The sequence below is a fragment of the Pongo pygmaeus genome, chromosome 10, assembly GCF_028885625.2.
Source record: "Pongo pygmaeus isolate AG05252 chromosome 10, NHGRI_mPonPyg2-v2.0_pri, whole genome shotgun sequence".
Lineage (NCBI taxonomy): Eukaryota > Metazoa > Chordata > Mammalia > Primates > Hominidae > Pongo > Pongo pygmaeus.
In genome coordinates this window covers 856,898-883,789 of record NC_072383.2, presented here as the reverse complement: position 1 = coordinate 883,789, position 26,892 = coordinate 856,898, and the positions used below count along the sequence as shown (strand labels likewise).

Genomic DNA, 26,892 nt, shown 5'->3' with positions numbered 1-26,892 from the left:
CAACGAACCGTATATTAAAAATTCAAAAGAGAAAACTGTATCTGTACTGAACACATACAGGCTTTTCCCTGTCATTATTATCTAAACAATACAGTATAACAACTGCTTACATAGCACTCACAGTGTATTAGCTATTGTAAATAATTTTTACATGTAAATACTATGGGTCATTTTATATTTCTGGAAATTGAGCATCTTCAAATTTTGGTATCCACAGGAGTGTGGGGTCCTGGAACCAATTCCCCAGACAGGGAGGAACAACTGTATTTTGGTTTACATTTGGTTTTAGTTTTCTACAATAAACACATAAAAACTGCATAAACTTTCTTTTTGTAAAGATAAGTTCTTGACCAGGCGTGGCGGCTCACACCTATAATCCCAGCACTTTGGGAAGCCGAGGCAGGTGGATCACCTGAGGTCAGGAGTTCAAGACAGCCTGGCCAACATGGTGAAACCCCGTCTCTACAAAAATTAGCTGGGCATGATGGCGGGGTGCCTGTAATCCCAGCTACTTGGGAGTCTGAGGCAGGAGAATCGCTTGAACCTAGGAGGTAGAGGTTGCAGTGAGCCCAGATAGTGCCACTGCACTCCAGCCTGGGTGACTGAGCAAACCTCTGTCTCAAAAAAAAAAAAAAAGAAAAAGAAAAAGAAAATGATAAGTTCTTGCTCTGCTGCCCAGGCTGGAGTACAGTGGTGGGATTGTGGCTTACTGTAGCCTCAAACTCCTCCTGCCTCAGCCTCCCAAGTAGCTGGGACTACAGGTGTGTGCCACCATGCCCAGCTAATTTTTTGTCTTTTTGGAGAAACAAAGTCTTGCTATGTTGCCCAGGCTAATCTTGAACTGCTGGCTTAAACAATCCTCCCACCTTGGCCTCCCAAAGTGCTGGGATTACTGGCGTGAGCTAACACAATTGGCTCTTCTGATTATTTTTATAGCATTTTAAAAGTCTAGGGCCAGGTGTGGTGGCTCAAACCTGTAGTCCCAACACTTTGGGAGGCTGAGGCAGGAGGATCGTTTGAGCCCAGCTGTTTGTTTGAGACCAGCATGGGCACAAAGCAAGACCCTGTCTCTCCAAAGAGACAAAAAACTAGTGGGGTGTGGTGGCACATATGCCTGTAGTCCACCTACTCAGGAGGCTGGTCCAGAGGATCGTTTGAGCCCAGGAGGTAAAGGCTGCAGTGAGCCATGATCGTGCCACTGCACTCTAGCCTGGGTGACACACCGAGACCCTGTCTCAAAAAAAAAAGTTCCTTCTTCCGTAAGCACATACATTTCAGGGGAATGTACGTAGCCTACTGGCAATAAAACTATGTATTAATTTAACAAAGCAAATGTATACTGATTCTTCTGTTTTAATCTAGCATAGGCACACTGAAAGGACAAAAACATTTAACAATAAAAGACATTCAGTGTGAACTGGACAAGCAGAAGTAGTTCTGAGCTTCAGGTTTCCTGTCTAGCCAATAATGATAACACCTGTCCAACCTGTCTATCTAAATTTACAACAACTGAATTCAAATGTCTATCTGGGTTCAAAGCTCTTTGAAGTATTAAGTTTGCTGACCCAAGGCTACCTCTGAGTATAAAGGCAATCACCAAAGATAATAAAGGAAGGAAAATCTTTTCTTGAACCTGCTTTCATCCTTGATTATCCTTAACAATAATCCTCTTGTTAATCCTATCCCTGCAAACATATATGAATTCATGACTTTACAAATAGGAATACTTATTGAGCAAAACAGATATTAAGATACAGCAAAATCAATAACTGTGCATAATACAACCTTAAATTTAGTAGGTTATGCTGCTTTTTCAACCTATAGCCAAGAATTTTGTATAGAAAATTCCATACCAATGCTATACCACATATTTAGATACTACTACTGCCTTAAAAAATGTACCATAGGTGCCAAGTTAGCCAATAAAACTGAGACACACCTTACCAGTCCAGTAGCTGGTATTAAAAGATTAAGACTGCTTAATGCTACCCACTTAAATACTGAAAAATATAACAAGGAATCTTACCAGTCAGCAACCATCAATAAGCCAGGATGATTAAAATACCTAGCAGAGGTATTCTGAATCATTTAAGAAGCAAGCATATACAGGTATTGTATATTAAAAGTAAATGTGTACATGGAATGATTATGAAACCTCGCTGATCCTAAAAGTGACCCACAGAAAAGTCATCTGGGACATGTAATAGCTGTTTAAAATAAATACAAAATTACAGTTTTTAAAATATACTCATAGGTTTCTTGTTCTTAAGACATGAGAACTCAATGTAATTTTTATAACTGATAATTTTTGAAAGGTGAACTAGATTATTCTTAAACACGATTTTAAGCACCAGACAGAACAAAGTAATGATAACAAGATGTTTTCATGATAAAAGAAGAAAAAAGAACTAAGCTAGATAAATTGGGTTACTGTCTTACACAGAACAAAACTAGAGTTTGTTAAGGACATACAGCCCTCTCATTCCACTCCTCCAGAGCCAACAACTCACTGGCTCTACAGATATTTTTCTCTTACTTTTCTAATTCGCAAGAGTTACCTTTAGGCAGTAGTGGCATATGTTTTTTGACATGGGACAGTAGCTTATTTTTCTTCATAAAATGTAAGTATTTCTTGAATATCTACTGTACACTCATTACAAAACACAAAGGCCACTTCTGCACAATTTTAAATGGGGTACAAAAAAATGAACAACTGTAACTCTATAATAGCACATTGAGAGTCCGATATAAGACAAATGTTTATCAAATTTTATGTTGCGCGATTTGAACTAAAAAAAACCCCACAAAAACATATGCACATTTTATAGGCTGACTTCTCATTTGAATTCTATATACTATGTTTTGCCAACTAACCTGCTAGAAAAATAAAAGTGAGTCATAATACAGAATTCTCTGACTCAATCTTTCAGATCCTAAAAATTGCCAGCACTTGCTTCTTAAAAGCTTATGCTTCAAATGTGGTAGGGTAACATTAACATTAACTCTTAATAAAGGTAAAACTTTTCCCTAACCATTCAGAATTAACAAAAGCCTACCCCCTCCTCACACAGAATACACTATAAATTCACTAAATTATAGAACTCTAAATATTTTTAAAGCATTCTCAAGTTAACAATTGCAATACTTTAACTGAAAGTTAACAATTTCAATATTTTAATGGAAACTTTCTACCAATATCACCAAAAAGGCTACAATATAAACTGTTATATATACTGGAAATTCTTACCTACCTCATTTATACAATCCTTCTGAGGGCAGCAGCAGCAATGAGAATTTATGATGACAAATACTGAGCAAAAATCTTTCTTTGTAATATCCATCAGAAAAGGCAAAACAGATTTCTTATTGGAGGAAAATGAAGGAAAAAATGTCTCTGATGTACATTAGCCCACAGCATAAGGAAGGCAGACATCAAAGTCAGACTGAAACACAGTTTCTTGTTTAACACTAGCCATGCTCCCCCAACTCTCAGACATGAATTTGCCCTACTCAGCCAACAACAGATTTATTCTAGATGGACAAACCTGCATGCCCAACAGCAGGAAAACTATTCTGTTAATATTCCTTCTGCTTCTCTGCCAACAGTAATAGATCCCTGGACAAGCAAAATGAGATTTTTACTTGCTCAATGCTCCACCTACTTTGTGCACAGGTTCTATCTCCTTGACCTATCAAAACCTTTCTTGGATGCTTAACTCTATGTACACTAGAAACCCATTTACCAAAAACACTCCCTTCCTCCGATCATTTTGAAAGTGTACTTTAAAAGAAAAAGGGGATTGAGTTCAATGGACAAAGTGTAAACTCAGAATATGTAGACAAACGAACACTGAACAGGGAATCACAATACTGGGGCTGGGTTCTCAGTTCAATCCATTACATACTATGTTTGCATGACCTGGACCATATCCCTTAAATTCGTTTTTAAAGTTGAGATAATAGTTCCTCTGTTCACCTAATTTAAAAGGCAGTGATATTAAGGTAGACTGCTTTACTACTCTTTCACAGTACATTTGTAAAAAATCAACAGTATTACTACAAGCCTACAGTAACCAAAACAGCATGGTACTGGTACCAAAACAGAGATATAGACCAATGGAACAGAACAGAGCCCTCAGAAATAATGCCACATATCTACAACTATCTGATCTTTGACAAACCTGACAAAAACAAGAAATGGGGAAAGGATTCCCTATTTAATAAATGGTGCTGGGAAAACTGGCTAGCCATATGTAGAAAGCTGAAACTGGATCCCTTCCTTACACCTTATACAAAAATTAATGCAAGATGGATTAAAGACTTAAATGTTAGACCTAAAACCATAAAAATCCTAGAAGAAAACCTAGGTAATACCATTCAGGACATAGGCATGGGCAAGGACTTCATGTCTAAAACACCAAAAGCAATGGCAACAAAAGCCAAAATTGACAAATGGGATCTAATTAAACTAAAGAGCTTCTGCACAGCAAAGGAAACTACCATCAGAGTGAACAGGCAATCTACAGAATGGGAGAAAATTTTTGCAATCTACTCATCTGACAAAGGGCTAATATCCAGAATCTACAATGAACTCAAACAAATTTACAAAAAAAAATCAAACAACCCCATCAAAAAGTGGGCAAAGGTTATGAACAGACACTTCTCAAAAGAAGACATTTATGCAGCCAAAAGACACATGAAAAAATGCTCATCATCACTGGCCATCAGAGAAATGCAAATCAAAACCACAGTGAGATACCATCTCACACCAGTTAGAATGGCGATCATTAAAAAGTCAGGAAACAACAGGTGCTGGACAGGATGTGGAGAAATAGGAACACTTTTACACTGTTGGAGGGACTGTAAACTAGTTCAACCATTGCGGAAGTCAGTGTGGCGATTCCTCAGGGATCTAGATCTAGAAATACCATTTGACCCAGCAATCCCATTACTGGGTATATACCCAAAGGATTATAAATCATGCTGCTATAAAGACACATGCACATGTATGTTTATTGTGGCACTATTCACAATAGCGAAGACTTGGAACCAATCCAAATGTCCAACAATGATAGACTGGATTAAGAAAATGTGGCACATATACACCATGGAATACTATGCAGCTATAAAAAAGGATGAGTTCATGTCCTTTGTAGGGACATGGATGAAGCTGGAAACCATCATTCTCAGCAAACTATCGCAAGGACAAAAAACCAAACACCACATGTTCTCATTCATAGGTGGGAATTGAACAATGAGAACACATGGACACAGGAAGGGGAACATCACACACTGGGGCCTGGGCCTGTTGTGGGGTGGGGGGAGTGGGGAGGGATAGCATTAGGAGATATACCTAATGTTAAATGATGAGTTAATGGGTGCAGCACACCAACATGGCACATGTATACATATGTAACTAACCTGCATGTTGTGCACATGTACCCTAAAACTTAAAGTATAATAATAAAAAAAAAATCAACAGTATTTATGTACACAAGTGGTACAAATTTTTTGCCTCTTCTTCTCCCTCCTATAAAAGTCTCAAAATTAAGACATTCCATTTGCCAGGAAGATCTCATAGATCCAAATAAAAACTACTTTAATTTTAGTGATTAAGGGAAAGTTTTTCTTCAGGGCATTAACAAAGATTGTAGAAACAGCATTGCTCATTGCTTTGTTGTAATGGGTAACAGATTAAAGTCCTCTCTCCCTTGTAATTTTGTAAGCTTGAATCCTGATCAAGACAGTGAATGCTAAGGCTTCAATTACCAACAGTAGCATAAGAGAATGGCTTGGAAGCTGTTTGGAAGTAATATATTTAAAGGTTAGAAATGCTGCTAATTCTAACAAGCTATCTCAAAGCAACTGCCACTAATCTCTGGCTCAACACAATTTGTTATTACTAAGTAGTCCAGGATGTCAGGTATTGCTCAGAAACGCAGCAATGTGTGCTGCAAAAGTGCAGCCTACCTCTAACTTAACTGTATAAGCAAGCCTGTGTAGGACCATGCTTGGCTAAATGAAAGAGCTAGAAAACAAGTGCCATGTGTCCTGCTTCAAAGGTCCATCAGATATAAAGATGTGGGTAGTTTTAAAACTCTATGAGGCAACAAATAAACCAAACTGAGGGGGCTTTTGGGGGCTTGAGGAGACAAAGGTATGATGTAGGCACAAACATCTAGATTCTATAAAGAGCAACCTTTTCTATAAATCAAAATAAGAGTTTTCAAAAATACCATTCACAAATAGATAACAGTTTACATATCTAAACTAATTCTTCTTTCTCTCAAAGTCAGTGCCTTTCTCTGGATTTCCCCTATTTCTTTCAATCGTGTCATTATTTCCATAGCCGAGAAGAAACCTTAGTCATCATTGGATGCTTGCTTCTTCCCCCACAATATTTAAGTACTACTATTATTCTCTATGGGCTCTTAACACAAAGATAAAGTTAAAAACAACTGGGAAATGGTTTTGTGACTAGTATTCTTACTCTTCTCCAACAGCCAAAGATCTCTGACCAAGCAAAAAAAAAAAAAAAAAAAAAAAAAGTTTTTACTGGCTTCTTTGCTGCCTCTCAAGTCATTGTTTTTGTATTACAAAAGTAACCATCAAAGTTCTGACTTCTAATACCTCATCTCTTTAAGCCTAGACCAATTTAAGATGGGCCTCATATTTCCGTTCTCTTCATCTCCAATTTGTGTTTTACACTGTGGCTAGCTCCAACCATCTGACTCCATTTAAGCATCTGACATTTAACCATTTCTAATCATCTGGTATCATATAACTCATAATCACACTGCTCAAAAATGGTTAATAGTTCTCCACACCTACTCAATGATCACAGGATCACAGATCTAGAATGAACCAGATTAAGAGTCCTTCCTTCTTCAAATGACAGAAATGTTAACTCTATGTCAAAGTCAGAATTAATTCATTAGCCAGCCAGGCGCGGTGGCTCACGCCTGGGACCCCAACACTCTGGGGGGCCGAAGCGGGCAGATCACGAGGAGGTCAAGAAAGACCATCCTGGCCAATATGGTGAAACCCCGTCTCTACTGAAAACAGAAAAATTAGCTGGGCATGTTAGCACATGCCTGTAGTCCCAGCTACTTGGGAGGCTGAGTCAGGAGTATCACTTGAACCTGGGAGGTGGAGGTTGCAGTGAGCCAAGATCATGCCACTGCACTCCAGCCTGACGACAGAGTGAGACTATATCTCAAAAAAAAAAAAAAAAGAGAATTAATCCATTAATTCAACTAGTTGACTATGGAGTGTCTCATCTAGTCTAACAGCTATCAGGCAATCTGCTAGATACACTGCACCACCTTCACCACCTAGAAGATAAATATAATCTATACTCCAGTTAAGTACGGGCTGAATCAATGGTAAAACAAAAACTAGAATCCAGATTTTCCAGCGTCTAGTTTGATGTTATTTCTAGTCCATGTTATTGTGCTTTTAAAGCTGGTGTGAAAATCATAATCTAACTTCCACCCACATCTTTACCCAATCTCCCCAAAGTAAGTTCAGTCAAACTGGTTACTTGTTCACTGAATACTTTAGTGAACACTTCTACCAACAAGAATACTTTTCCTATTCTGCCCCCTTTTTTCAGTCAACTGAGTCTTATGCTTCTTTCAAGGTATACCTCAAATCATATATACATATACATACAATCCATTAGAGAAAGTAGCAATTACAAAATATCTATATGAATCCTTTAGCATTTAGGTTATTTACAGTATATCAGAAAACTCAGTACTGCTGTATTTAAATATGGAAAACAATCTTTCTATATCCTTTGTTTTTATTCTGTAGTATACTGCCTTGTGAATTACAGATCAATATTCAGGGTAGGTAAGTAAGGTCAGCTTTTTCGAGGAATTCTGAAATAATGATTTAATAATTATTATTTAGTACCTAAAACACTGGGGATGCTACCACCTTTAATCTTAATCAAATCACAGTAGAATAATGAAATGCTTCTGAAAATCATGCAAAATGTTCCTAAGATATAGCCCCTCAATACTGGAACTTTTCTTTTACATTTATAACCTAAATTTGCTGGATGGACATAGAAACAAAATTTATTAAGGAACCAGTTCAGCGAATTCCAATAGATTTTCACTGATAGCACAACAAATTCTAGCTGCTAAAGAAATAAATACAAAGTTTCCTTCAACTTTTCAAACACCACCTAATTAGGAATCAGTCTCACTTGTTTCAGTAAAAAAGTAGGGTGAATTGCAATCTGTTATATAAAAACTAAAAGGAATTTTACCCTAATGGCTTTAGTTCTGTTTTTTTCCCAGACAAAATGTTCAAACCTTGCAATCCAAAAGCTAATGGAATCAGTGACAAAGTCAAATTACACAAACAAAGTAATTAAAAATCCCCATTATTTCTAACTTGGTTGTTATAGGGCTGGATTCAGCCAGATTCTTACAGTTATGAACCATTAGTTTACAGGAATTTGAACATACCTTATGATCCCATTGGAAAACAAGCCTCTTCAAACTCCCCACCAAATCAAGCTAGCTCTATCAAAGAAATTAACTTACTCATGATTCCCCAAGGCTCGTTACTCTCTGAATACATGAAAGCTTGTGTACTGCTCCAGTTCAAATGCACTATCCTTCATATAAAAAGTTGATGTCATTGCTTGCTACAGTTTTTATTATTTTAAAAGCACGCCAAAGTTGCGCTAAATATATCCTACTTTTACTTGGATCTTCTCATTATCAGTGGCATAGATTTTCATGATAACTGGGTCAAGACTACAAGTATAGCATACAATTAAGAAGTTTTTCTCTGTTAAACAGGGGGAATGAACCTTTACTCAGAGCTCAGAACTGCAGTACCAGACTTTTGCTACTCACATCTCCTAAACTTTTTACCCTCAGTTTTCCTTGTGGTCTAGAAAACAGGTTAAAAACAAAACAAAAAAAGAGGTAAAGGAAAATAATGTTAATGTTTGTATTAGTATCATGTTAACAGAACCTTGATTTCTGACTACTATTATTTCTCCTGCATGTCCTTAGGCAAAATGCTTAAATTCTGAGTCTATTTTCTTACCTGTGAAATGAAGACATTATCTACTTATCATTATATAAAAGATTAAAACAGTATATGTAAAGCACTTTGCAAGGTGATCGACAAGATTACAAATAAATGTTAGCTCGTTCTCCCGTTTAAAGCTTGATTTTATGTGACACTTACGAAGCACATTTAAATTAATGCAATTTGCTGAATGTCACTGGTTAAAATAACATAAAAAGAGACACCTTATTTCACTACTAAATATGTATTAATAATAATGATGTTGATGATAATGGTGATATCTATTAGGTACTGACTGATAACTGTATGCCAGGTACTTTGCCTTTCTCATTTAATCTTCACAAATACTTTAGGCTCAGAGAAGTAAATAATTTGCTCAAGGTCTCACAGCTAGGCAATGACATTACCGGAATTTGAAAGGAAGCAGATCCAACTCCAGAGCCTATTTCTTCCACCTAAAAAGGCAATGCTGAGCTGTTAAATACAAACTCTTCTTTGTAACCTTTTTCTAAGTTAGTACTAAATCTACAGAAGGGGGAGAGTGGTTTACTGGTTACTAATAGCCAGGGTATACACAACAGACCTGGGATGAAAACCAGAAATCTAGAGTAGCCGGGGTCTGTGGGTGTGTTTGTATCAGGAAGCCCTAGGATCTCTTCCAATGGATAACCACACATGTTTCTTTAATAAGCATGCAACAGTTAAGCAGACAGACACTAACATATTTTAAAATTAGTTAAATTTACTAACTAAAAATTTAAATCGCAAGCTGACTTAAGAGAAGGTACAATATTTCAAGGCCTATTTCAACACAGAATCATCATGATTGCTTATATAATTATATAAATTATATTATCTAAGAACTTATTTAAACCCTCCACATTTATCTCAGCATCCAAAACATAAGAAAACTTTTAGAAAAGTAACAAAGACCACAGCCCTTTTTATTCTTTACTAGAAGCCACGAGATGGGAATGGAGATTGGTAAAATCTAGACAGTATTTCCTAGGCAAGAAGTATGGTAATGGACAGTGCAGAATTAAGGACTGTAGAGCATACACAACTAAATTTTCATAGCTTAGAGGAAAAATAAAGCACAAATGTATGCCACCTGCGGCATCCTTAGAAACTAAGGATTCTAGCACAGTTCCAATGGACTTAACTCTTCAAGTTTTTTATTCCACATTTTCTACAGCTTGATTTACTGGTTTTCCTTTTTAAAAAGCAACAACCAGGCCTGGTGTGGTCGTTCACGCCTGTAATCCCAGAACTTTGGGAGGCCGGGGCTGGTGGATTGCTAGAGGTCAGGAGTTCGAGACCAGCCTGGCCAACAGGGTGAAACCCCCATCTCTACCAGAAAATACATGTTAGCCAGCTGTGGTGGCACATGCCTGTTGTCCCTCCCAGTTACTTCGGAGGCTGAAGCAGGAGAAACACTTGAACCCAGGAGGCGTAGGTTGCAGGGAGCCAAGATCGCACCACTGCACTCCAGCCTGGGTGACAGAGCAAGACCCTGTCTCAAAAAAAAAAAAATAAAGAAAAATTTTAAAAAGCAACAACCAAAAAGGCAGAAAAAATGCAAAATTGCATATAAATGCTATAATAATGTAACTTTTAAGTCAAATTGGTTACTTATAATGCTACTTAAAAGTTTACATGAATGACTGAACAATAGTTTATTTAAATAACATTTTGATATTATACTATATAGCCTGCTTTTTATTTAATTAACCAAATAAAGGTACATGGAACTGAAAGACCTTAAGGGATTACTGACCCAGCTCATACTTCTCAAACTTTAATGTACATATGAATCACCCTTGGACTATGTAAAATGCAGATTTTAATTTAACAGGCCTGGAATGGGGCCAAAATTTTACATTAAATACAAGCACCCTGAGATGCTGATTCTGTTGGTCTGAGGACTGCACTTTGCATGGTTTGCTAAAACTGTGGTTCTCAAAGGTGTGGTATATAAAGACCCTTCGGGTCCTCAATATCCTTTCTTGTGGCCTATAAAGTATTTCCTTTTGCAACTACATATCTGCATGAAGCCAGATTTTCTTCATATACTTCAACCCAAACAACATATTGTAACAGACTGAATAGAAAAGCAGATATAAGAATTCAGCAATCTTCTTTTAGACTAGACATCAGATTTGCAAAAATGTGGAAACGCCCCTCTTCTCAATAAGTTTTTAAAATTTGTTTTGGAAAATAGTTATTTGTCATAAAAATGTTATTGATGCCAACATATACAGGGCTTATGTTATTTATCATTTTTAAATGCTTTTGAAAATTCTATTTTAATTTATAATACGGTAAAGTAGATAGAACACAAATAAATAAAAGCTCTTTGGGGTCCTCAATAACTTTTAAGAGTGTAAAGGATTACTGATACCATGCTGAACTAATCACTCAAGCCTGGGCCGGGCGTGGTCGCTCACACCTGTAATCCCAGCACTTTGGGAGGCTGAGGTGGGTGGATCACTTGACCTCAGGAGTTCCAGAACAGCCTGGCTAACATGGTAAAACCCCCGTTTTAACTAAAAATACAAAAATTAGTCGGGCATGGTGGCGGGTGCCTGTAATCCCAGCTACTTGGGAGGCTGAGGCAGGAGAATTGCTTGAATCCAGGAGGCAGAGGTTGCAGTGAGCTGGGATCATGCCACTACATTCCAACCTGGGCTACAGAGAGAGACTCCGTCTCCAAAAATAAATAAATAAATAAATAAATAAATAAAATCACTTGAGTCTGTTAGCTGTCTTGATCCCTTCTCAAAAATTCTCAGATGACAGACTCTCAAATCTTTATCACCAAGGCCTCTTGCAATGTTGCCAAGTTCATTATGTTCAATTACAGTTTCTCTTCCTTCTTATGTAACCTCCTGAAGACCAAGAAAACAGTTGCTGAGCATCTCCCTCTTCCAATAACGCATATAAGCCCCTTCCCTCAAGAAATTCAAAGGAACAAGTTTTACAAATTGACAATGATGGGTCTTGACAAAAAAGGACTCTTAACATTAGAAAAACTGTCTTGAAACATTTTAGGGACTACGAAGTGAAATTACAATTTGGTCTGCCCTATGAAGTCTCAGGGAAGAAAGAACAAAGTGAGAGTAATTATAGGGTAAAAATTATGGGGAAATACCAAAAAAAAAAAAAAAATAAAATAAAATAAAATACAGACCTAGCCCTATAATGGAAAGAGTTAAACTAGTTGTTCAGAAATTACAACTGAGATTTGAGAACCTACAGAAGAGCCTTTCTAGTCCTGGGATAGCCTTTCTACCTATTATTGTTTTCTGCTTTATTTGCACAAAATAGTTTTTCCTATTCTATTAGGTTAGTGCAAAAGTAATTGTGTTTTTTGCCATTAATATAAAATATATTGCTTTTATAGGTACATCAGTTTCTACTTGCTGCTATTCAACTTCATTTTAGTAGGATAATTCTGAAGGTCACCTCAAATTTCACTTCTCTTTCATAGAGTAAATACAACTCTCCCAAATATACATAATGTCTGATTTTGACTATATTTGACATTCCTTTGAATCATTTATTCTTCAAAATATTAATGAGTGCCTACGGTGTGCTGTGCACAATGAATACAAACAACGATATAATAAACCTAGCTCTAGGACAATACCTTTTAAGACACTACATATTTCCTCCTTCATGTATGCTATAGTCTGAATGTTTGCGTCCCTCTAAAATTTTTATGTTGAAATATAATGTCCAATGAGATAGTATTAAGAGGTGAAGGTCTTTGGGAGGTGATCATGTCATGAGAGCAGATCAGGTCATGAGGGCAGAACCGTGAAATGGATTACTGCCCTTATAATATGAGTCCTGAGGGAGCTTTTTGACTGTTTCACCATGTGAAAATGACACAAGAAAGTCCGGTCTATGAGGAACAGAACCTCACTAGATACCAAATCTGATGGCACCTGATCTTGGGCTTTCCAGCCTTCAGAACTGTGAGGAATAAATGGTTGTTGTTTCTATGCCACCTAGTTTATGGCATTTTTGATATAGCAGCCCAAATGGACTAAAACATTGTTCTCAATCTCTCTCCAGATTAAGAGGCAGCTATAGAGTCAAGCAGTTTAACATTGAGAAAAAGAGGAAGAAACTAAAGAACTAAAGGGAAATAAAACCTGCTGAATAGAACAAAATGTAGTATATATATGCAATGGAATATTATTGAACTATTAAAAAGTACTGATACATGCTACCACATGAATGTACCTTGCAAACATTTTGCTAAGTGAAAGAAGCCAGACACAAAATGCCACTTATTGTATAATTCCATTTACATGAAATACCTAGAATAGGAAAATCAAATCCAGAGACAGAAAGCAGATTAGTGGTTGCTAGGGGATGGGTTGGAGAGGAGAATGAGAAATGACTGCTACTGTTATGGGGCTTCATTTTGGGGATGATGGGAAGGTTCTGGAATTAGTAGTGATAACTGCATTAACATTGTGGATATACTAAAAACCAGTGAACAGTATACTTAAAAATGGTTAAAATGGTTAATTTTATGATATATGAATTTTGTCTCAGTTTAATAAAAAACAAAAGCTGCTGAACAACTGAAAACAGGTTAAACACTATATTGAGAATACAGAAACAGTGACACCAGTCTTTTCAGGTTCTGTTAAACTTACTATCAAAGACATTTTTCATTTAAGATTTTCTTCTCAATTGAGCTTTTGAGTTTGCATTTGACAAATAAAAATGTTAAAGTTTTAGTTCTACTCTTAACAGAGAGAAAAGACTGCCTATACATTTTCTGACCTGTGAAGTAGCTACTTGTTTGCACCAAGATTCTCATGTCTATTACAAGTACAGAGGCTAACGCATTCTTATAGAAGGACATCACCACTACTTTCATAGATCAGTAATTTCTTACAGAACTCTACAGGGGAACATGTTTTACAAAGTTCTGGTGACATATGTTTAGCATAGGAGTAAGTAACTTTTCCTGTTAAGGGCCTAATAGTCAATACTGTAGGCTTTATGTATCACACAGTCTGTTGCAATTAATCAACTCTGCCATTATAGTGTGAAAACAGCCATAAATAATATGGAAGCAAATGAGTGTGGTTGTATGCCAGAAAAACTTATTTATGGACACTGAAATTTGAATTTCATGTAGTTTTTGTATCATACAAAATAGTCTTCTTTTGACATTTTCCCCAAACATTAAAAAATATAAAAACCAGCCAGTCATGGTACTCATAACTGTAATCCCAGCATTTGGGGAGGCTAAAGTAGGAGGATCACTTGAGGCCAGGAGTTTGAGACCAGCATGGGCAACACAGTGAGACCCCACCTCTACAAAAAAAAAAAAAAAAAAAATAGCTGGACATGGTGGCACATGTCTGTAGTCCTAGCGATTCAGAAGGCTGAGGCAAGAGGATCACTTGAGCCCAGAAGTTCAAGGCTACAGAGAGCTATGATTGTACCACTGCACTCAAGCCTCGGTGACAGAGCGAGACTTTCTCTCAAAAAATTAAAAACAAAACCAAAAACCATACTTACGTCATGGGCTGTACAAAAATGGGCACCAGGCTGAATTTGGCCAAGAAGCATAGTTTGCTACTCCATTTAGAATATGACAGAATGGGCCAGGCGTGGTGGCTCACGCCTGTAATCCCAGCACTTTGGGGGCCGAGGCAGGCGGATCAGTTGAGGTCAGGAGTTCGAGACCAGCATGGCCAACATGGTGAAACTCCATCTCTACTTAAAAAAAATATATATATATATTAGCCAGGCATGGTGGCGGGCGCCTGTAATCCCAGCTACTCAGGAAGCTTGAGGCAGGAAAATCACTTGAACCTGGGAGGCGGAGGTTGCAGTGAGACAAGATTGAGCCATGCACTCCTGCCTGAAAGACAGAGTAAGACTCTGTCTCAAAAAAAAGTAATGATTGGTAAGTTAGTAAATAAAATATATAAAACATTTCATATACAAATTATAAATTTTATAGTCCCCAAATCTAAAGTTATATATTTAACCTCACAATCAGGTTTGATATTCTGTTTGATCTTAAGTATATATACGTACATGAGCATTTATTTTCATAAATGTTAAGTGGAAAAAAACAAATGAGGTTAGCTCAAATCTAATTCACAAACAAAATCTCTCTAATTCATCCACTTTGGCCTTCTCTCTTACAACTCCTTATTTCAGACTATTAGTCATTTCCCTTAGATTACTTCAATACCCTTTTAACTGGGTTTTCAACATTTAGCCTTTCCTCAGAAATCCATTCTCCATTCTGCAGTCAGAAATAATCTTTCTAAAATTTAAGTCTGTATGTGTTGACATACATGATAGCTACCCACTTTTAAAACAGTCCCCTCAGTGCTCTACATTAAAGTCTAAGCTTTCCTTTTGTCCCTTATCCCTTGCCTCTTCCTTTTCCTACTTCCAAACTTGACAGATACTCAAAATTATGCATCTTCATATATAACACTATCTTAGTCTTTCCCTAATTCTTTAACACCATATCCCTAACCTGTCCAAACTTGATTACTTGATTAGGTACCACTCTTACATGCTTTCATTAAGTACCTATCCCTAAAATAAGTGTTTTCTATTGTATTGTAACTGTTTGCTTTATTTGTTTGTTCCCCTCCCATTGGTAAGTTCTTTAGAGACAGGGACTGTGTTTGACATAACAATAATATTCAATATCTAGGATCTAGAAAACAGTCTGGAACAGTCTGGAACAGTCTGGAACAGTCAAGAGACTTGAATATTTGTTGAATGAACCCATAAATTGTTATGGGGTTGAACTGTGTCCCTCAAAAAGATACGCTGTGGTTCTAATCTCTAGTACCTTACAATATGAATTTTTTTGGAAAAAAAATTAGTTAAGTAATGAGTTAAGATGAAGTCATCCAGGAGCAGTGCGGGTCCTTAATCCAATGACTGCTGTCCTTTTAAGAATAGAAGACACAGGCTGGCACAGTGGCTCACACCTGTAATCCCAGCACTTTGGGAGGCCAAAGCAGGCAGAATGCTTGATCTGAGGAGTTCCAGACCAGCCTGGGCAACATGGCAAAACCTCGTCTCTACAAAAAATACAAAAAAAATTAGCCAGCGTGGTGGTGTGTGTCCATGGTCCCAGATACTCAGGAGGCTGAGGCGGGAGAATCACTTGAGCCCAGGAGATGGAAACTGCAGTGAGCCGAGATTGTGCCACTGCACTCCAGCCTGGGTGACAGAATGAGATTCTGTCTCAAAATAATAATAATAATAATAATGATAATAATAATAATAATAATAATAATAATGATAACAACAAGGATTGGCAAGAATATGAAGAGATCAGAATTCTCTTACACTGATGGTGGGAATGTAATATGGTACAGCTATTGGAAAATAGGCTGGCAGTTCCTCAAATGGTTAAACATAGGATTAGCAATTTCACTTCCAGGTATATACCTAAAGGAAGTAAAAACAGATATTTAAACAAAAACTCGTACATGAATATTCTTCGTAGCAGCTCTATTCACAACAGCCAATGGTAGGAACAGTCCAAATGTCTACCAATGGATAAATGGCTAAACAATTGTGTTTACACACACACACACATACACACACACACAGGAATATTACTACTCAGACTTAAAAAGGAATGAAGCATGAACATTTGCTACAACATGGACAAACCTTGGGAACACCATACTAAGCGAAAGAAGCTAGTCACAAAAGACCACATATTAAATGACTCTATTTAGATGAAATGTCCAGAATAGAAAAACCTATAGTGACAGAAACAGATTAGGAGTTGCACAGGAGTGGGGGGAATGTTTGTATAGAAAAATGATTGCTACAGGGTGCAGAATTTCTTTATCATGTGATAAAATTATTCTAAAGTTGACTGTGGTGACGGCTGCACACACCTGTTGTTAAAGCAAACTAAATATGGCCCGAGAAGGACTTTGTACTTCTAATTTGAGTCTGTGTGGACTAACTGCAACCTAACTTAATACGTAGACAAGACTGAAAACCTAACTTAGGAGTATGCCTGTAACAACTGCTGAGTCTTGGCCAATCCCAACAGCCAAATTTCTGCCTTTTTTCTATTTTTTTTCTTTTTTTTTTCAGACAGGGTCTCACTCTGTCACCCAGGCAGGAGTGCAATGGTGTGATCTTGGCTCACTGCAACCTCTGCCTCCCGGGTTCAAGCAATTCTCCTGCCTCAGCCTCCTGAGTAGCTGGGATTACAGGTGCCCGCCACCACGCACGGCTAATTTTTGTATTTTTAGTAGAGACGGGGTTTCACCGTGTTGGCCAGGCTGGTCTCAAACTCCTGGCCTCAGGTGATCTGCCTGCCTCAGCCTCCCAAAGTGCTGGGATTACAGGCATGAGCCACCGCGCCCAGCCCTCACGGCCGTATTTCAACCACTCATACATTGCTGAGTGTTCAAACTGTGTTCAAATAAGGCAAACAGCAAGCTGTAACCAATCCAGTTGTTTCTGTACCTCACTTCTGATTTCCGTATGTCACATCCCTTTTTCTTGTCTATAAATCTGTTCTGACCATGAGGCATCCCTGGAGTCTCTCTGAATCTGCTGTGATTCTGGGGGCTGCTCAATTCACGAATCGTTCATTGCTCAATTAAACGCCTTTAAATTTAATTTGGCTGAAGTTTTTCTTTTAACACTGTGAAGATGCTAAAACCAGTGAATTATACACTTTAAATGGGTTAATTATATAATATATTCAGTAACGCTGATAGAAAAAAACCTAAATGTACTTTTAGTATGCACATACAAAAAAAAATTATTCCTGATTAATACTCTGACTTGGCACATTATGCCATGCAGAGAACCAATCAAGCCCCCAAAGGTCCTCTAATATTTAATATGGTAAGCACAAAATATTCTATAAACAAACTTCAAAAATTCACTGAAGGATAGAAAGCAGACGTTAAGGACTACTGAAAGCCTATGACTTGATTATGTAATCAGAATCATACTTTTAAGTTTTAATATCTAGATATTCATCTCTACACAGAATAATCTGTCATCTATTTACTTTTTTATTGAAAAGTTGGAGGCATTTTTAAAAATAAAATTCCTTGAATATATCACAATCACAGATTTTGTAACTTCTGTGCAAATATGAGCCTCATTACACTTAAAAAAGCCAGTTACTGCTACTATCCTCCCAATCTTTTGTGGCAGAAACCCTAAGTCAAACCCTTCTGAAACATCAAGAATCTACTGAGATAGAAGACATTTCAGAGTCAATCTAGTTATATGTCAAATAGAACAAATATATTTCTCAACTTTTTCAAATGTCTTATATAATTTCAACAGATTTGTTTTTCACAACCTTAGTAGGCCTGGCAGTTATGACTACCATAATCATATGAGGAAATTAAGGCTCAGGAATCACATAACAGAAACACCTGTTACTGTTTAGCAATATCACTCATATAGCATGTTGATCTACAAATCTCCTTTGATCCACTACAACTTTTGTTATTTTTCCCCTCAGTTTTGAATCTACTGGCTTATATTTCCTCCCTAATTACTTCATTACATGTTTTAATAAAAAAATCAGATTGTATTAGTACCTAGTCATACATTTTGGGCAAAAAGAAATGATTGAATTTGCTGTGCTGTAACAATAAACCTAGTTCAGCTTCTCACACTCTATCTCCCATCTATTCTAGACACAAACCTTATCACTCTAATAGAGTTATCAATTTTTTTTTTTTTTTTTTTAGACCAAGTCTTGCTGTCACCCAGGCTGGAGTGAATGGCGCCATCTCAGCTCACTGCAATTTCTGTCTCCTGGGTTCAAGCGATTCTCCTGCCTCAGCCTCCCAAGTAGCTGCAACTACAGGCACATGCCATCATGCCCAGCTAATTTTTGTATTTTTAGTAGACACTGGGGTTTCACCATGTTGGCCAGGCTGGTCTCAAACTCCTGACCTCAAGTGATCCCCCAGTCTTGGCCTCCCAAAGTGCTGGGATTACAGGCGTGAACTATCACACCCAGCCAACTTACCGACTTCTATCAACATTTTTTTTTTTTTTTTTTTAACAAAACTGAATGTAAACTCCAGGTGAGGCACCACTTTTTGACTTAGTATATCCCCAATACCTAGTATAGTGCTTGGTCACAGTTTATAATTAATAAATATTCACAAATACACAGATGAAACTTATTAAGTAGAAAATACACCAAGTAAAATTAACTTTTCTCCTATGAAACCGAACTCATTTATGTCAATAACTTCTATTCTATTCTTCAAACCCTGATACACAGAATTCAGAATATAGAAAACTGAGGACTACTTTAGCAATCTAAGCTATTGTGGGTTTTTTTGTTGTTTTTTTAAGACAGGCTTTCACTCTATTGTCCAGGCTCGAGTGCAATGGCACAATCTAGGCTCACTGCAACCTCCACCTCCCCGGCTCAGGCGATCCTTCCACCTCAGCCTCCCAGTGGCTAGGACTACAGGCATGCACCACCAAGGCCAACTATGCACCACCATGACCAACTAATTTTTGTATTTTTTGTAGAGATAATGTTTCATCATGTTGCCCAGGCTAGTCTTGAACTCCTGAGCTCAAGCAATCTGCCTACCTCAGCTTCCCAAAGTGCTGGGATTATAGGCGTGAGCCTACAGGCCCAGCCTATTATTGGTTATTCACAAGAAAGAAGTATGTAATAGGTAAAAATTTGCTCTTTTCCACTTGCATACACATAGACACGCGTAAAAACGATATATTCATTGTTTACATAATAGTGTTTATCAATTCTAAGAAGGAAGATTCTGGATGCCTGGTGCTGCTTCGCCATTATTATTTCCTAATCAGTTCAAAGTTTCATAGATGTTATTTTAAGCCTTTATCATCCTTAAAGGCCATCTTTCATTCTACACACACCCCCAAGAAGATGACAATTCATATTTCATAGAAAATAACCAGAGCCTACTGTCAGTACCAGTATCAGCCACTGTGCTAAGCAATCTGTAAGAGGGTAATGGTATCTCTTTTACAGAGAACAAGATAATTGAAGTATAGAGAAATTAAGTGAATTGCTCAAGATAGTATGGCAATAACTAGGGCAAGGATGTGAACCCAAGACTTTGCTTCCAAAACCCATCTTGCTTCCCTTATCTCAGGAGAAAACCTTCCCTATCAAGACTTACCATTATACCATGTCACAAGCCCACTGAATCCTGGATATTACTCTACCCTATCCACCACCACCCACCATGATTTCTACTTCTCTCTCTCTTCCTCTTGCTCCTTCCAAAAGCCTATAAAAAGATAAGGTCTCTTTCACCATTAAAATACAACAATATAATAGCAGCAAAAATACACATATCAGGAGTCAGAAGTTTGCCTCTTAATTACCAACCCCAAACTCTCTGCTCTGAGATGAGACTGGATTTGGGAGCAGGAGAAACTAAGTAGCAATTGATTTGTCCTTAGATCAAAAATTGATTTGTCCAAGACAACAGCTTCACTCTATTTGATCAATTTGCCTTTCCTTCCATTGTACTACGGTGTTTGGCATCTCAGCATTCATGCAAATCCTATTCCTGCTTCTCAGAATGGCCTCTCACCATTCTTCTACCTTCTCTTTTTGACAGTTCATACAACAGCTCTTTTTGTGAAATCTCCCCTAATCCATAGCAGGGTTATCCATTGCTCCTCCACTCTCCTTAGTGCTTATCTCCATTACAATACTCACCATAATGTAATTATAATTCTTTGTTTACATATTAATCTTCTATATTAGAGGTAGTTTTCTGAAGACAGGGAATATGATTATTCACCTTTACTTAGTATCAAGCTCTGGGCATGGGACATAGCAGGGATTCAGAAAATGTTGCATTTATTGGCACTGAGATTTATTTTGTATTTAGGATAGTGCTACAGATAAGGATGAAATTATACAGATGTACTAGATTAAAATATTTTAAGGAATATAAAGCAATAAAAATAATAAGCAGTAAGTACATTAATTGAATTTATGAATTTATAAGTAGAATAACCACTAATAAACAAAATTTTATAATTCATATCATTTGAGAAGAATCAGCTCAGAAAAGGCAAAGATCATTATACAGTGAAACCAATCAGATAAAATGTCATGGAGGAAGACTGTTAAGTATATGGATTGACTGGATAGCAGAAAAGCTTATAGTGGAGGTACAGTATTATATAACATTTACAAATGGATAGGAATACAGGAAAGGATGTGGCATATGTGTAAGATAATGAAGAGAACTGATTTAACTAAAATAAAGTGCTTGGATGAAGATGAAGAATAGCAAAGATTAAGAATTTGTACTTGCTCTGATATAAGCAAACTGGTATCGTAAGTTCCTTATACCAAGAAAGGAGAGCAAGAAAGCTCAACAAGTTTAAGTGAAATAAAAAAATAAATTCACAATGTAAACTACTTCTGGAATATAATGCAAGGTGTGCAGTAAGGAAGATGTGAAATCAGAGTTGTGGCAATGGGAATGAAGAAGCCTTGCATCTAAGAGGTATTCTGAAGCAAGAACCTTATAAACTGGAAGTAGTGGAAGCAGTGAGTGAAAAACAAGAAATCAAATATACCTCTTAAGTTTTCTACAATTTTAAACAAAATAAAGGAGGAAATTACCCAATAAACAGTCGATCCTATGCTCAAAGGAAAAAAAAAAGAGAGAATGTAAATTACTATGCATCAGAGGAAGAAAGGGGAATAATAAGAGACATGAACTGGGAATGATGATACAGAACTCTGAGAGGCAAAGCAGATGAACTTTCTAAGGGCATAAATGTAGAATAATGATCAGGGTACTTATCAGAATCATCTGAAGGCATAAAAAGATTTCTCCTGCCCCCATTCAGCCCAAATTGAGAGTCAGTGCTTCAGGGATTACAATTATATTGTGTATTAGAATCTGGGTGAGTATTAAGAAGAGGTTAATAAATTTAACAGTAAGGCCTCAGGCCAGAGACTTGTAGACATACACCTAATAATAATAACTGACAAAATACCATCCCAATTACAAAGCTGGAAGTAACTTCAGAGTTATGCGCTTTCTCTGTAAACAATAGCTGTCATTTTTACTGGGTATGAAACCTCCACCAGTTCTTACACTTCATATGAAATTAAACTAATTGTCCAAAGTAGCTCCATATCCATCAACAACAGAATCACATACAAATATACAACAAGGATATTGAACGAATATTCACAGCAATAAATAATTATAATTAATCTTTGACTCCCAAGATTTCTTCCAAGCCTTTATGAAGAGGTAAAATTTGGTCTACCTAAAGCAAAATGTTTCCTATCAGTTTTTAATAATAAACATTTCTGGCTCATGCCTGTAATCCCAGCACTTTGGGAGGCAGAGGTGGGCGGATCACGAGGTCAGGAGATCGAGAACATCCTGGCTAACACGGTGAAACCCCGTCTCTACTAAAAATACAAAAAATTAGCCAGGCGTGGTGGCGGGCACCTGTAGTCCCAGCTACAGGAGGCTGAGGCAGGAGAATAGCGTGAACCTGGGAGGCGGAGCTTGCAGTGAGCCAAGATGGCGCCACTGCACTCCTGCCTGGGCGACAGAGCAAGACTCCGTCTCAAAAAATAAATAAATAAATAAAAAATAAAAAATAAACATTTCCATTCTGTTCAGCTATCAAAATCTAAATAAGCAATTTATAATTACATCTTCTATATCAAAATTCAATTAAATTACATTACTAAAAATGAAATAATGAGATACTATGAGCCTCTTGGTGCAATATAACATACACAGCACCACATATTAAGTATCCTTGCAAAAAATGTTTAGCCTAAATTTTATCAAGACTTTTGAACAGTGGTTCTCAAACTTTTGTCTCAGGACCCCTTTATACTCTTAAAATTAACGTTATTGGGGACCCCAGAGGGATTTTGTCTATGTGTGTTACATCTATTAATATTTACTGTGGCAGATGGTAAACCTGAGAAAGTTTTAAAATATTTATTAATTCATTAAAAATTATAACTCATTATGTTACAAATATATAATATTTAAAATTAAAAATTCAGTATTTTCCAAAACAAGAAAAATTTAGTGATAAGACTGGTATCATTTTACATTTTTGTAATCTTTTTAAATATACAGTTTAATGGAAGACAAATGAATTTTTTTTTTTTTTTTGAGACAGAGTCTTACTCTGTCACCCAGGCTGGAGTGCAGTGGCACAGTCTTGGCTTACTGCAACCTCCACCTCCCGGGTTCCAGAGATTCTCAGACCTCAGCCTCCAGAGTAGCTAGGATTACAGGGGCGCACCAGCACGCCTGGCTAATTTTTGTTTTTTTAGTAGAGATGGGGTTTCACCATGTTGGCCAGTCTAGTCTCATACTCCTGACCTTAAGGGATCCACCTGCCTCGGCCTCCCAACGTGCTGAGATTATAGGCATGAGCCACCGTGCCCGGCCCTACAAATGAATTCCTTTATCTGCTTCTGTATGTACTCTGCTGCAATATCGTATGTGCAGTATCATATAGCCTCTGGAAAACGACAACGTACACTCCGAATGCGAGTAAAAAAAGACAAAATTATTTTTACATTGTTAACCTACCCCAACCATTTTAAGGTAAACTTCTCTTTACAGAAATATAGAAGAATAAACCAGTTAAATGACACCACAAGGAAAATTCAGAATGTGGAACATTCCTCAAAATAATCTAATTTTTTCAATAAATCTCTGACATGCAGAAAAAGAAAGTAAAAGCAATAGTTCTAGATTAAGAACTACAACAATAAAATACATTTCGTGGACCTTGATGGAGCCTATTTTGAACACTGTCAACGGACATTTTTGAAACAATGGAGAGAATATCTGAACAGGTTCAGGGTGTTGGATGATGCAGAAATGATTGTTAATTTTTTCAGGCATAATATGGTTATGTAAGAAAATGTATGTTAGAGCAGCATAATGAAGTATGTAGTGATAAACTAAAATGAATCATAACAACTACCTTTCAGGTTTCAATTAGACAGCTGTAGAAAATATCTCTGTCAGCAGACATGAACTACCATGGGTAATTTAAACTACAATAAGGTATTTATTTATGCCTTAAATATTGTAGGTACTAATATATAAGATTTAATAAATCAACTCAAGTCATTCAGAGAAAAGTCAGTGAACAAATTAATTTGACAAAGCATCTTGAATTGAAAACATTACTTTTAACTCTGACTTACGTGGTGGGAGACAATGGGAGTTTAGCTGAATTAACAGGGGGTTAAAAAGTAGGTAGTGAGGGTGGGTTTTTAAACATAATAAAAATTTAAATGAATGCAAGGTGGGTACAGGATAAACTAGTGGTTCTTTGATCTTTATCTTTCACTGTATCATGAGCAATAGCCTTACACATACCTCAACACCACCCCCGCCAACCCCAACAGTTCACTCAGTATGCCTTCCACTATTGTCCTCTTTTACATGGTTTGATGTCATCCACCTTGGGATTCTTTGTTAGATATGACCCAAGTTCAACAATCAGTTAGGGGAAGACTTACACTGGTCACGCGACGGTAGATCTGCGCAGCATTTTGGCACTCCGAGTAAGGATATTCAGATGTAGCCATCTCAAGCATGCACATCCCAAAAGCATAAACGTCAACGGATTCATCATATTTCTCCTCATACATCTCAGGGGCCATGAACTCTGGGGTACCTTAAATTAAAAGAACGATTCAGACTCAATGCGAGCAGAAGCTTCAGACGTTACTCACCGGGGTGAGAAGCAGAGGGGTTGACCTGTGAGAGAGAAGAAATTGGAATGGGGAGAAAAAAGGAAAGGGGGAGAAAAGAGGAAGGAAATCTTCTCAGTCAGTCTGTTCCATCAAATATCTCATAAAAGATCTTCCACTGCAAGGCCTTTATATGAAACTGGAATAAGGTCAAGGATCTATTTATTGATTTACTGTGTAAAATGAATTTCTTTATACAATATGTCAAAATAAAGCCTTGGCTAAGATATAAACTAATCTAATTCATATTGAAAACAAATAGAAGGAAAAGGAAAGACACTATGCAAGGAACAAGGCAGATATAATGGTACATCTGTAAGATAAGATGATGGGTTTAAAAAGATCAAAATACTTGTGTGCCCACTAATGTATGGTAACTGTAGGGTTAATATTTACAGCTACACTCTTGGCATTAACACTCAATCTGATTAGTTTCACTTTTTAAGAAGGCCTTGCAGTGAAAAACCCAATATTCAATACATTTTTTAAAAAATGAAATAAAACGTAATTGTCTCCAAAGGCCACTCACCAGAGCCCTTTTCTTCACATACTTACCATCCCACCTGCAGTACACAAATAAGCCTACTACAGACACAAGAAATATAGTGAGGGACATCCTACAAGCAAAAAGACAAACACACACACAAATATAGAACCCAAATACAGACTGATTTATGAGCACAGTGTGTGATCCCACAAGACTAGGTTTTGTAATGCTTCCAGAAAATTAGGTCTGCATACCTCAAATTATAAGGCATTTCCAAGAAACAGGCATGCACACTATGATTTAATCAACAAAGAAAAATAAAAACTCTATTGGGCCAGAGATTTCAGGATGCCAAAGACAATCAAAGAAATGTTTCCTGTGAAGAAGGCAAAAAAAGAAATTCAGCTTTAAATGACACTTTTCCCATTCTTCTTGTGAATGTATTATAAGAAAATGTGAAAGCATTCCTAACCCTAGTTGCATAATATTCCAAGGAGAACACTGTTTTTCAAAGATGTAGAAATAACTGGTGTTCTGTGCTTTTCCTAGTAATACTTAGTATCCAAGTTCACTTAAAAATTAATGGGTTTCTTTTGTTATTGTCACCTTTTCGAGGGAGTAAATAGAGTGTTTATGAAGACCTCAAGTTTTTAAATTGTGATACCCTCTTCATAGAGTGAAAGCTTATCAAAATAGGCATTAAATTATTTTTCCAGCTTTGAGTTTCTAACATATAAAGTCTGAAAGGGACACCCTTGTTCTTTAGATAAGTGATTCTCAACAGGGGGCAATTTTGTCTTCTAGGGGCCGTATATAGCAATGTCTGGACACACTTTTGGTTATAACAACTAGAAGGCAGGTACACAGGGAGCGTGCTACTGGTATCTAGTGGTAGAGGCTGGGAATGCTGCTCAAGAGTCTTACAATGTACAAGACAGCCCCTTGCAACAAAGAATTGTCCAACCCCAAATCTCAGTAGTATTGAGGTTGAGAAACACTCTTTTAGATAGATCATAACTTCTGAAGAGTGAGACTGAGAAAAAAGTTGATAAAATCAACTTTTCAGAATGAATTGTCATATTTATTTTCACAAAATGTTAGGAGGCTATTCTTTTTTTTTTTTTTATTTTGGAGACAGAGTCTTGCTCTGTTGTCCAGGCTAGAGTGCAGTGGTGCAATCTTAGCTCACTGCAACCTCCACCTCCCAGGTTCAAGTGATTCTCCTGCCTCAGCCTCCCGAGTAGCTGGGACTACAAGCACCCGCCACCACACCCAGCTAATTTTTTTTTTTTTTTTTTTTTTTAGTAGAGACAGGGTTTCTCCATGTTGGCCAGACTGGTCTCAAACTCCTGACCTCAAGTGACCCTCCCACCTCAGCCTCCCAAAGTGCTGGGATTACAGGCATGAGCCATTGCTCTTGGCCAATATTCTTGAATACACACATATATATCCAACAGACATTTTATATGTTTAAAAATTTAATTTTTATCTTTTAATTTTAGAAAGTAAAACTAAATATAAATTCCATTTCTTTCATGAAGTGACA

General features: G+C 37.1%; 1 protein-coding gene across 36 annotated transcripts in view; it reads right to left on the bottom strand.

Moving 5' to 3' along the window:
- The window catches only part of WNK1 (WNK lysine deficient protein kinase 1), a 158,869-nt gene that overhangs the window by 56,388 nt on the left and 75,589 nt on the right, over positions 1-26,892 (bottom strand). For all 36 annotated transcript variants that reach the window (XM_054442626.2, XM_054442628.2, XM_054442631.2 and 33 more), the window contains exon 4: positions 24,626-24,783. In XM_054442626.2, coding sequence (XP_054298601.1) covers positions 24,626-24,783 — 158 coding nt within the window. The remainder of the gene's footprint in view (positions 1-24,625; positions 24,784-26,892) is intronic.